This window comes from Tripterygium wilfordii, chromosome 22 (assembly GCF_013401445.1).
Source record: "Tripterygium wilfordii isolate XIE 37 chromosome 22, ASM1340144v1, whole genome shotgun sequence".
Taxonomy (NCBI): Eukaryota; Viridiplantae; Streptophyta; class Magnoliopsida; order Celastrales; family Celastraceae; genus Tripterygium; species Tripterygium wilfordii.
In genome coordinates this window covers 374,676-387,350 of record NC_052253.1, presented here as the reverse complement: position 1 = coordinate 387,350, position 12,675 = coordinate 374,676, and the positions used below count along the sequence as shown (strand labels likewise).

General features: G+C 40.0%; 4 protein-coding genes across 6 annotated transcripts; 2 read left to right on the top strand and 2 right to left on the bottom strand.

Annotated features, from left to right (window-relative positions):
• Nucleotides 1–140: 140 nt before the first annotated feature.
• Nucleotides 141–3,096, bottom strand: LOC119992200 (cation/H(+) antiporter 24-like). Its single transcript, XM_038838867.1, has 3 exons — nt 2,749–3,096; nt 1,537–2,544; nt 141–1,410 (listed from the first exon to the last, which is right to left on the bottom strand). Exons 1-3 carry the CDS (start codon nt 3,079–3,081, stop codon nt 196–198), a joined length of 2,556 nt encoding a protein of 851 aa, XP_038694795.1. The 5' UTR covers nt 3,082–3,096; the 3' UTR covers nt 141–195.
• A 216-nt stretch (nt 3,097–3,312) lies between these two features.
• Nucleotides 3,313–4,613, top strand: LOC119992192. Its single transcript, XM_038838860.1, has 2 exons — nt 3,313–3,438; nt 3,911–4,613. Exon 2 carries the CDS (start codon nt 3,919–3,921, stop codon nt 4,492–4,494), a length of 576 nt encoding a protein of 191 aa, XP_038694788.1. The 5' UTR covers nt 3,313–3,438; nt 3,911–3,918; the 3' UTR covers nt 4,495–4,613.
• Nucleotides 4,614–4,698: 85 nt separating this feature from the next.
• LOC119992189 (protein ACCELERATED CELL DEATH 6-like) lies at nt 4,699–9,720 on the bottom strand. 3 transcript variants are annotated; one of them, XM_038838856.1, is made up of 5 exons: nt 9,055–9,720; nt 6,659–8,322; nt 5,903–6,471; nt 5,724–5,831; nt 4,699–5,649 (listed from the first exon to the last, which is right to left on the bottom strand). In XM_038838856.1, exons 2-5 carry the CDS (start codon nt 7,509–7,511, stop codon nt 5,041–5,043), a joined length of 2,139 nt encoding a protein of 712 aa, XP_038694784.1. In that variant the 5' UTR covers nt 7,512–8,322; nt 9,055–9,720; the 3' UTR covers nt 4,699–5,040. The 3 variants fall into 3 exon arrangements, with proteins under 3 accessions (XP_038694784.1, XP_038694786.1, XP_038694785.1); XM_038838858.1 differs by lacking the exon at nt 9,055–9,720 and having other exon boundaries at nt 6,659–7,071; nt 7,160–7,298; XM_038838857.1 differs by lacking the exon at nt 9,055–9,720 and having other exon boundaries at nt 6,659–8,907.
• Nucleotides 9,721–9,807: 87 nt separating this feature from the next.
• Nucleotides 9,808–12,675, top strand: LOC119992191. Its single transcript, XM_038838859.1, has 4 exons — nt 9,808–10,022; nt 10,318–10,476; nt 11,196–11,408; nt 12,142–12,675. The coding sequence occupies exons 1-4, from the start codon at nt 9,837–9,839 to the stop codon at nt 12,481–12,483; spliced, it is 900 nt and encodes a 299-aa protein (XP_038694787.1). The 5' UTR covers nt 9,808–9,836; the 3' UTR covers nt 12,484–12,675.

Here is a 12,675-nt window from a genome sequence, read left to right as displayed (position 1 = left end):
CTGATCTAGACTGTATTAGATATGTCATAAGCATGTTCTTTCCCTGAACCCGGTAACCATGATAACTGAAAATACTTGCACAAAAAAGACCATGAGAACCAGAGTAAATGAATCGAATCATTAATCATTGCTAAATTATAATTGATGAATCTTTACATGAAAGAGACAAATTAAAAGAAGACAAAATTTGCAAACCTACAAAAAACGTGAAAGAAAATTGCAGGGAGATTTTTCTGTAGCATCAACACCACCCGCGGCACCAACAGCAGTAGCCCCTTGGCCTCTCAATATCTGCTGTTGAATCACCAAAACAGACCCATTACTTCCAAAATCAGCCGCCGCAACGATATCTCCAATCACACCTAGTTCTTGAATATTCTCACTCCAATTCAATAACCCCTCCAAAAGAACTGGATTAATCCCCTGTTTCCTCCCCATAATCCACAAGTCATAAATTCCATCGTTCAACGCTTGTATTGCAGCAACTGTTTCCTCACCATTCTTCACCACAACTTCTCTGTAAATCACTCTCTCGTTTGCTTCGTTCTTCACCCAGAACGACGTTACAACCCCATCGTCGAGCTTCTTTTCCATCTCATCATCTCCTTCATAGTTATGTGAAAGAAACCTTATCACCGTCAATGTCACATCAGGGTTCACAACCATCCTGTCTGCATAAGCAAGCGCTTCACGAGCATCTGCTCCTCCTAAGAAAAGCACAACAAAGTTCAATTCCGTCTGTCTCACTCTCCGTCCAACAATGGGGTGCCGGAGTTCACCCTTATCCACTAGAACCCCAACCGAACATGGTGCATGAGCTAAAACACTTGAATTGACCGATTGAATCCCTCTTCGAACAATCTCTGTCCCAGTAACATCATCCAGGTGTTCTTTATGGTAGGGTATGATAATAATGGTGGCTTTGTTAAGTAAAGCCATTTCACAGATATTCTGGTACATTGTACGCTTAGGTGCTTGGACTGTGAATGTGTGTATGTTCACAAACTCTGCTCTCACTTCTTGGTAAAGCTTTAAGGCACTGTAAATGGTGTCATCTGCAGTGTGAGCATTAGAGCGTCGGTCATCTTCCTCCTCCTTGTCGTGGTCAACAAAGACCGGAGCAGCACGGCCAAGGAGCTCGACAAGATGGATCGCGTATACGTCGAATCTGCTTGTTGTGGTAGGATAGGAGATTTCAAGAAGGTTGATAAGGCCATTCACGCTTTCTCGGTCATGAATGCAGAGGACTATCCCCATCTCTGTGTTTGGAGGAGTGTGTTGAATGGTTCTTCTCTTGTTGACCATATAAGGCCTCGTTGGGTCGTAAAAGACTGCAATTAGAGGTGTAGCTACGGCAGTAACTGCCAACGTTAACAAAATCATCAAACTGAAGCGTGGTATCCCAACAATCTGTGTTTGACATGTATGTAAAATCAAAAAGAACATTTAGATAAAGATGACAAGTTTTTTGAATGTAATTACTAAGAACACAAGTCTGGAGATGCATTTTCTTACTAAGGTGAGAGAAATATATACCTTTTTGTCCATCCAGTGAACATAGACCAAAATCTCCACTTGGCCTCTTAAGCTCATTATAAGACTCAGAGTGAGACTGTCTCTTAGTGGTATATTATAAAACAGAGAAGGCAACAGAGTCGCGATAAACTTGAATGCATACCCAATTAACACCATATAAAACAAAGGCGCAACACCAGACCATCCAATCGAGGCCATGGAGTACACATCTGTGAAAAGCCCAATATAGGCAAAAGAAAATGGCATCAAGATTTCCATTATAAACGTCTCTGTCTTATCCACAAGAGTGGATCCAAGTGGAGGACCGTCTGGAATCACCAGCCCCAGCCAGAGAGACCCATTGGCGATTGCAATGCCAAACATGTCTGTGAGAAACCCAATAATAAGAACGCCCAATAAAATGACAGTCACATAGCTCTGATCAACAGGTTTTCCTTCTGGTGTCCTCTCGATTATCCAGATCATAAATTTCCGAACGGCAGTGACCATGAATATTGCTAAAACAATTGTTGAAATCACATACCATATTGCACTTTTACTATCTGCTTCGCCCTGTTTTATTGCTTCAAATGCAACAATTGCATTAAGACCGATTGCATCGCTTATTATGGCAGTTGACAGTGCCATCCGGCCCACTTCGGAGCTGAGTAAATTAAGCTCTTTGAGGATTGGGAAGAGCACTGGAAATGCAGGGATGGCCACAGATGAAGCAACTGCTCCAATTGAAGAATGCTTAGCGAGTTCTTTGTCCATCTGTGGTCTAATAATATAAGCCAAACCCAGCACTGCCAATAGAGGAGCAAGCACTCCAAAAGTGGCTATGGCCACATGCTTTCTTCCTGATTTTTTAACCAATGTGAGATCCATTTTCACTCCGGAGATGAAAAGAAAATACATGAAACCCATGATTCCCATGTTCCTCACCACGAACTTCGTATTCTCTGGGAACAAGCGAGTCGAGAACGTCTTGTTTCGGCCTAGAAGAGACGGTCCAACGAATATACCACCCTTGGAAAATCATCAAATTCAGATCTATCAATCATCAATTGCAGAAGAGATTGACACATATAAGATACAATTCTAACTAAATTTGGCATGATCGCATAAACATGGTCTGCTTCTTCAATTCAATTGTGATTTAATTCCACATTTTCCTTAATTCCCAAAAAATGCATAAAATGTTGTTAAGGAAATCAATGTACGTAGACTTACAATGAGATCGGAAACGACCCTGGGCTGCTTGAGAGGCTTGAGAAGAAAACGAACAACGCGAGAAGCCACGACAACGATGGCGATCTCAAGTAAGATGAGGCCGAAGGAGTTGCTCAATGGATCACCTTGGAATATACCGAGAGGATGCCCACGGTCAGATTGTAGACATAGAACTGGAAATCCTGGAGGTAACTTATCGGGAAACCCGAACGACATACGATGAGCTCCCACCGGCTCTACTTCCGCCACCATCTTCTGGTTGTTGCCGGAATTTCCAAATTGCCAGCTTTCCGACGTCGGAAGAGAATGATTGCCTGGGATAAACCGAACCATGCAAAATTAGAGAGAGAGAGAGAGAGAGCGAGAGAGAGTGTGAGAGAGAGGGAGAGGTGGGAATGTGGACATTGCGTTATTAAGGTTTTTTTTTAAGAAAAAAAAAAGAAAGAAAAATAAAAAAGAGGAAAGAAGTAAAGAACACTATGGTATGAAGGCCCAAAGCGAAAACATATTATCCAGGCCACTTTTTAAGGCCCAATAAAATCTGGGCAGACCTGGGCTTTAAAACTCAAAGGCTAGGTTGGGCTGAGCGTGTACTAAAGCTCTGAAGCCCATTTTTCCACCAAGGCTTCTCCTTCTTCGTCTTCACGTCGCCAGACCAGCATAAGGATCGAATTCGCGAGACAGACCCTGGTAAGAGATTTATCTCTCTTCTTGTTCTACCTTGAATGATGTTAGGAATCCCACATTGAAAAGATGTGAGGATCCCATTTGGTTTTGATTTCAATATAGGATGAGATTTTCAGCTGTGGGCATTTGGAGTGATTGCAATTGAATTGATTTCTGGATTCGATTTCAATTTTTGATTGCGATTTTTTGGGTTCGAATTTATTATTCTCTGTTATTTGCGAAGGAAGCTGCCTGGCTATTCGATTTTATTCCACTCTTATGCCTCAACATATAATTATTATCTATAGAGATCTAGATGTTGTATGTTGCAAAGCCATTTCGTCAGATGTATAGTGAAAAAACTATCAGCAGACATGCCAATATCAACTTTTGAGCATGATTTCGATGCTTGGGAAGCTTGTTCAAGGCTCAAAGGGCCTGACTTTTGAAAACTTTTGTTATTGTTCTGATATGATTCTTGTTTGTTATTGTACAGAGGTGGATATGAGTGAGACTAGTAGCAGTAGTGATGATTCTGATGATATGTGTGATATTGGACAGCTTCTGTTCCTCAAGTTAGCTACTTACATTGTCAAGGCAAGCAGTTCACAATCATCTTTGGATCATAGTTCTGAAGAACTGTCAACTGGTACTTCTTTAGTGAAAGCAAACACACCGATGCAGGGTTCCGGTTCTACTGGAAAGAGGTCGCGAAAAGAGGGAACAAGTAGGAAAAGGAAGAAGAAAGCTACTGAAACTGTTCAAAACACTGAATTTCAGACATTGGTAGCCAATATGAAATGCCAAGATGAAGAAAAACGTTCTTATTATGCTGTGAAGAAAGAATATTATGAAGTGAAGAAGAATGGCAAGCTTGTGGACCCAACATGTGAACAATCGGTTAAGGCTTTGGTCGATCTAGATATCGAGGAGTCTCATCCTGATGTGTTCTACTTTGGTGTTGAGTTGTTCAACGACAGTTCTCGGAGGCAGATGTTCTTGGCATTACCACAAAGTGCCCGTTTTAGCTATCTAGAAAGACTTTTCAACAAGAGTGGTGGACATGCTCCATTAGGCTGATTTAGTTGTTACAACTTCTATTGACTTTAGTTTTTCCTTCTTATGGATATGTGTTTTGAATTTGGGTTTGATTGAGATGTTTTCAAGATTTCGACATGTTGTATCACGGGCATGAAAAACAAATATGTGCGGGCCCGTGGCTCGGAACGGACAATATCCTTATTAATAATATTGTGTTAAGGCATGAAAAACAAATATGTGCGGGCCCGTGGCTCGGAACGGACAATATCCTTATTAACAATATTGTGTTAAGGTTGAGAATTTTAACATGGTCTCGGTTGGGGTACCACTTGTCCACTTGTTGGGTACTTTAATATTTGATTAAGTATGAGATAAGTAACCATAAATAACATGGGCATAAATATTTGTATCATTGTACATGATAGAACATTAAAATGTTCCTTTGCATTCCAGTACATCAATGGTGGTCTTCAGAACAATACAACTTGAATGAAAAACAATTCGTAAGTACGTATACAAAGAAACACACACACTCAAACACACTTAATATTACAGTCATTTATTCATATTGCTCCGAGAAATCTTTCAAGGATTGCTGGTACTTTTCTTGCCTCCGAGAGCAGATCGTTTCCCTAACCTTACAACAATGTAGTATACAGAAAACAAAACCAAGTAAAAGAGTCTTATGAGCATCTGCTTGATCCTGGATGGCATTACCAGAGGAACCAAAAGCACTGTGTGGAAAACAATATACACCCCTTCAATCACAACAACAATCCAAGCAAATGTCGTGTATTTGCTAACTGCTATAAGTACTGCGGATAAGAATGCGAAGCAAAGCATGTAGAGGGAACCTCCCACGATCCACGACACGCCCCAAGCAGCCAGAGATGCTATGTTAATATCACCTTGTTGTGCCCAGCACAGAATGATTGCTGCAATTATGGCCATATTCATTGCCATAGTGTTGAAAATCAGAAACGCATATCTGTAATTTTTTGTTTCTTTTTCAGAATCCCCACCGGGTATAGCGACTGAAGCAGCAAATGTTGCACCTGCAACTAGTGTTGCTACAACAATAAGACTGTTTATGCTCGCTGAAACATCTTCCTTACTTGGTGGCCGGGGTTGAACGCGGAGTTTATCAGATAAAGGTGCATGAGCGGCGTATTGTAAGATAGATAGAGTCATCATCTGCACATGAAAGGATAGTTTTAGGCCACATCATGTACCTACAATTACTATATTATGGACAAGATCTTGCATACCCTTTCGTAAGATTCTCGGAGTTTCCATCCCGATAAGTTAGATTTCTTCTGATGATCATCGACCATGAGGGTTTTACGACCCTGAAGTTCTGACCCTGTTGCCTTGCCCTGCACCAGTCACAGTAAATATGTTGTGCTGATAGGGCTAATTAAAAGGTACAATTGTTAATAGCTCTTACCATTGCTTCTAACTTGGATTTCTCTGAGCTCCCCAAATCTACTATCGTTGATTGCTCCACAGCAAGATCATAAGCAGTCAAGTTTGCACCATTTTTCAATTTGTTGTCAACATTTTTTTCGCGCACCAGCCTAAACACTACTATAGAACGGGCATGTAAAGTCGCCAAATGCAAAGGTGTATTTCCTTCCTTGTCCTTCTGGTTCACCATCTCCACCACAAAGTCTGCGAGCTTCTGAGCATGGAGTAGATACCTCACCACAGTTTCTTCTCCACTTTCAGCGGCAACATGAAAGATATTTTGGCCTTTATTAGTGAGAAACTCCCCTGGATCAGACCACAATTCAAGCAACAGCCTGACAACATCAACGTGACCATTTTTGCATGCTTCGTGGATCGGATAGAAGCCATTATTGTCTCTTACCAGGGCACCATCTTCCTTTGCTTTTAAGAGGAATTTGATTCCCTCGACGGAACCAATGGATGCTGCATAATGAAATGGGCTCTTACCTTCTTTGTCAATGTAGTGAAGAAGTTCAGGCTTTTTGATAGATATTTCTTTTAGCATACCTGAAATGTTGAAAGTACAAAGTGAATAGGTTAATATCAATGATGCTTAAAGAGCAATACATGACAAGAACATAATATATACGATTTCAAATTCAAAGGCAGGATAAGAAGATAACTTTTCACGGTCATCCGAGGTATTTTTTCAACATTATCATGCTTAATGCACATATATTGGTTGAATGATTACCTGAGTTTTCATGCAGAAGAGCTGCATCAACTGGGGACTTCTCTCCTTTTAACTTTTCAAGTACTGCATAGCCATCGCCATCGGTAGCTATTTCTTCCAAAAGCAGTGTCAGCATGTTTTTGTTGCCAAGCTCCGTAGCCAGGTACAAAGGAGATTTACCTTCCTCGTTGACACAATAAGCTGCTTCATGATCTGCTTGAATAAGCCAATATGCTACTTTATGGCGTTCTTGCATCACTGCCTCAGGTAAATCGGTGAAGGCTACTTCCTGGATTTCTTGGATCACCGCCTCATGTAACGCAGTGTTTCCTTTCTCATTCTTGATCATCATAAATGTATCATCAGAAGTAGTTGAAGGCGGAAGAGTCTTTGCGATGTTGACGAGAACTTTAACCGTTTCAAGCATTTTAGCTCTACCAGCAAGATAAAGTGCAATATCAACTTGATGATTTGTCTTTTCATGCTTTTTGGCTCTAGCAGCAAGATGAAGTGCACTATTACCTTGATAATTTAACTTGGGAAGTAGATTTGGAAAGTGATGAGCCAAAAGTTGAGTAATCTCAACCTTCCTTGAATCTGCTGCAATATGAAGCAATGTGTTCCCTATCGGACTCGGTTGTTCGACAATGACATTTGCGGCTAGTTGCTTCTCCAACATGAACCGTTCAAGCCTTTCGATGAAGCCATCAATATCGCCTGCTACCACAGCTTCACGCAGCGTACGTTCCATCATTTTGCTAGCCCCTAAGGTCATGGTGGGAAACACCTTTTTCTTCAGGGACTCCGTATGTTGGTTCCATCTTCGCCAATTGGGATCTTCAAAGCTTATTTCAACACGATCCATTGAGCTCATAAATGTTGTTTACTTTCCTTTTTTATTGCTAGAATAAATCTTGTAGAATAGGTGAGACAATGTTCCATGCAGTGTGTGCATGTCTATTTGTAGACAGAGTACATAGTACACAGTACATTGAGCAATGTGAGACTTACTTGATTGGGTCACCTGCATCAATACCTTAACTCCAGTTTACCCTACTCACCTTACATCAAAGAGAGTACTTTCAAGAAAAAGACGCCAATTGAGAAACTATACTTTGGCTAAAGGAGTGACTACACCAATTGAATCAAAAAGAAAAAAGGGGGATCGGTTTTACACATCAACTGACCCATGACCAACCTATTTTTTTTGGCCGATAATCAATTGTCAATCAAACCATGAAATCCGGTCGATAATTTCACCCGACCCATGTAGAGATAAGTCAATTGGTGGTTACTATTACCAAAATACTTTAAAGTCGGTTGACCGATAATCAACCAACCCGATCCATTCCTAGCCGGGAGGAGTCATGCACAAACTACGAAGACTCAGATTAATGAATGAAGCATTGGCATTACAATTGAAGATGATAAGAACTAAGTGTTAGGCGGGCTCATATGTTAGGGAACCAAGTTCTTACGAATTGTAAACGAGCTTGGTGTGGAACACATGGGAGTAGTATCTACTTCTTTAACTCTTTTTTTCTTGAGGAAGCTAGAACTTTTATTGCTTTCTTCATGGTCAATGTATTCTATATGTGGTGAATCTTAGCTTTTCTTTCTTCAATAGCTTCTTCAGTTCACTCAAGATGTGGTGAACGTGGATCACATAGCAATCACAATTATCTCTGCATACACACAGTCTCATTAGTGTCAGTGTTTCCTCCCAGACCAAGAAAGAGATAAAAGAAAGAACAAGAAATTCCTGCCACTGAAACCAAAGATGCTTCTATTTGACTCTTTACATAGATTTATAGGATTTAAATTTATTAATCAATTCAAAGGAAAAGTAATTTCACTTGTTTTCATGTCTTGGTTTGAGGCTACTTTAGATGTAAGATTTACAGGAACTGCGGCATGGATGGCCAAAATAACAGAGTATAATGGAATAGAACCATTAAAACAGATAATGATTGCCAAGAAGAACCTTTCGATTCAAGTACTATTAATCCAATAACAAAAAACAGAGGCATATCTACTCAGAGGACAAGTTTGCATGATACTCCATTGGATCCAGGAGAGGATCAATGCACTACGCACTGGTTCCCCAGCCGGTACACAATTGGTTGCGTATGTAAAAGAGTATTGAAGATCTCGTATACGTTCAAAAAAAGAATATAAGCCCCACAAATGAGTTTATTTTGAAAAACGCTAGCTTATGATGAAATTATTAAGTATAAGGTAGAGTGCGCTTTAAAAATTTCATCAAACACCCAACAATTTATTTAATAGCTTATAAGTTATCTTATTTTCGAGAATTTATAAGTTTTTTTTTTTTTTTTTCACGCGTAAGCTCTACCAAACGACAGACCACATGGTCTTCGCTATCATCCCAAATTATAAGAAAGAAGCGGAATTACCTGTTTTCCTTCTTTTGGCAGCATCAACAACAGCAGCGGGTATTTGTGAATTCGCTTGCAGCCTTCCATCTTGATTGTTGACTCCCTTCTTTTTCTTGTTCCTCCCAACCTCAGGCCAAGATGAAGAGACAAAGGCCAGATTGAATAACATCTCAAGATACTCACTTTGTACTGTTGTAGTCGAATGAGAATTAACACAGCCTCATATTGTCCAGCTTTTGCTGCTTTAAGTTCCACTTCTTGGGAGTGAGTGGACATTTATGAGCTAATCGCATTACAATCTCTGTATTTCCATGGCTTCAGCTACTTGAACCAATGCGTTGCCTAAAGGACTTACAGTCTCAAAAATGGCGGACTCAGTTAGCTTCTTATAAGCTGAAACTCTTTCAAGAAGACTAGAACGATAATCGAATCTGATGGTTGAACAAACGAGTGATTTCTGAATCATAAACTGAAATCCAAAGACCCACCTTTTGAATTCTTCGAAGAGGGGGTTCGATGGATTTGATATCACCTCTCCCATGACAACCCCTTTCGACGTCAATGTCGACATCAAGCCTTCCCATGGTTTTTGGTCAGCATCTCAAACAACCAGCCAAATGGGTTTCTGTGCGAAATATGAACTCTTCTGTAGTTCGTAAAATTGTGGGTTCGAGCCATGGAAGAGTTGAAGACACCGAGGTCGTTGACTACTTGACTTTGACTTTGACTTGGAGGATGAACTTCGCTGACTATTTTACACACGCAACGCAACCACAAAGTTCACTACTTTACGACCCACGATGATATCCCCACTCTGGGCCACCGTTAGTCCTATTCGCCGACAAGCCGCAAAACTGATCAGCGATTATAACCAACCGTTATTGCCATCCTCATTTGGCCTTGGTCTCTCACTTCCCAAGTCGAGCTTCAGAGCTTCCTTCGAGTGTCGCTGCACCAACAAGGAAATTCAGGATAAGCCCGCCGAGGTACGTTTAGCTTCTTAATTTGACTCAATATCTATGTGAATACACCCCATTTCCTCTGATGGGTTGTAAATTTTTCACTTGTTTAATCACTTAACCGTGGTGAATTGAGAAGCAATTATCTGGGTTTAAGAAAACACGGACTAGGGTTTATTTATGGTTTGAGAGAGCCTCTGTATTCTGGATTTTTGGATACAGAACATGTGGATGTAGCATATATTCTTGTTGGGTTATGAGCGGATTCAATTGTCTTGTGAAATAATTGGGGTTTCTGTGTTTTGTGATGCGGGTGATTTAGGGTTTCTCAGTGTTGGCATCGGATATTCCATGGGACACTGGGAGTATATGGAGCACCATGGCTATATACATGTTCAATTTGCACATTCCTTTAGGTTATGGAGGCTTGTCTATTGTCACCTACATATTGCATCAGTCCATTCTTAAGCCAGAAACTGAAGTAAGTACATTTCTTCTCTGCACTGATTGTTATTTATAATACCCTTGAACGGATATATTGATAGTTTGATATAAAAGGGTGAAGGCAAGATTTCATAATATGAGTCTCTTTCTTTGAGCTGGGGAGTCTGCAATTTTTGGGCCTCTGAAATTTGCTGCTTCCTGGAAATATTTTGGTTCCAATTGCCGTAAAATTAGACTGATGATGGTTGTTTTTGCATTGACTTTGCTCCTTGATATGGAGATTGAATTCATATGTATCTACTGCGGTTGTGGTGCTTGTGGAAACATGCCACTATAAACATAACATGGTGCATTATGCAATCGAACAGTTCTTTTGCAACTTATTTGTTTGTGTTTCCTCTTAATCAGTTAGGAGTGAAGTGATATGTTATTCATTTGCTAACATTATGAGCAAATTAACTTGTTTGAGAATAATCAGTTACTCTTGTAAGCACTATACAGTTACATCTGTGTCACATATAGTTAGCACTTAGCAGAGCGTGCTATGTTCCTCAGGTCAGTGAAACTTCCGGCTTAAGTGGCTGTCTTGCTTACGGGTGCAGGGGCTTGGAAGTGGGTCATTTGGCCACGTATTTTTTAAAAATGATGAGAACATAGAAAATGGAAAGTATGCAAGATTTACTATGTCATATGTAAAATGGTATGTTCAATATTGGTTCGTGAAGCTTCATGTTCATCTGTTTAACTCCAGTGCAGGCATTGTCACTGCTTATTCTCCAAATTTTAGAACTCGCTGGGGCTCCTTTTTTATTGGGTGCTGCTAAGCCGAACTGTGCCTTTGTAAGCTTCAATGCTAACAAATCTGCAAAGGAAAGAAACTGGTTGCTGGCATCAGCTCTAGGTTTTGGGTCGATTATTTCATTGGTTTTCCTGACTTCCATCCTCTCTGACAATATAGTTGGTACAAAGGTTGGTGCAGTAAAGTTTTCTTCCTTCTTTGCACTGCCTTGGTTTAAATACCTTATGTATAGTTGATGTTCTGCACTGTCATCTTCAGAAATAAGTTTGCTGTTCTGTTATTGCTGAGCTAGAATGTGAAGTGCTAACAGATTAGTGAGGCCACATGTGATTAACATACTTGTTTCCTGTTTCTGTGCTGAATTTATTTAGTTCTTTTGAATGATTAACTATCCCCGACTAAACTCTCGGATAAGGCAATTTTAGTTGTTAATTTATTGTAAAGATTTACATCATTACAAATACCACTACAAATTTCCATGAATCATAGGTTGAGTTGTTTGTTTAGAGTACACTTGTAGCTTAGAAACTCGAATTTCCTAGCTAAAGTAGTTTGTTCCCTGTGCACACATGGAACGACCTTCAATCTGCCTGAGCAGTGAGCCCTGAGCTTTACAACTATCTTTACTCCATAGCTTTTGAACAAGCATCTACGATAAAAAGGAACAATTGTCAGAAAATCTTTAAATTGTAACCTAACATATTGATCGTATAAATAGAGTCTTGAAAAGCTAAAAGGAGGAAAGGAGGTAGAAGGAAATATATAATTTATCTTTTCGCATTAGGGATGAAAAACAGTTTATGATGTTGGCATCGCATAGTAACTAAAGGTGGATATTTTATCTACCTGACCATTTGATTGAGGTTTATGATCACTTAATTGTATTTTGGCTCATGCTTTCAGGCTGTGAACAACCCTGTTGTGAAGGAAATTCTTATGAGTAGCCTCACGTCAAGAACTGCTTGTGTACTAGTTTACTGCTTCATAGCTCCTGTACTAGAGGAAACTGTTTACAGATGGTTTCTGTTGACATCCCTTGCCTCCACAATGGATTGGCGGCATGCGGTTCTCATAAGCTCAGCCATTTTCAGTGCATCTCACTTCTCCGGTGAGAATTTTTTACCACTGTTCATCATTGGGTGTGTCCTCGGATGTTCTTATTCTTGGACTGGCAAGTTGAGGACGCCTGTTCTGATACATTCTTTGTACAATGCTTTTGCACTGCTCATGACATTTTTGTCTTAACAATCTGATTCTAGTATATTCTAGTCTAGCCCTTTCAATATCAAAGAGGCATCTTTATTGGTTTTTCTTCTAGACGTTAGTCCATATATCATTATATGGAGGTTTCACTGATGTATTCATGAAGTTAGGCTCAATGTAATGATTCTCACAGGAAATCTCTCCATATGTGGCTTCTGTCCTAAGCCACATAAA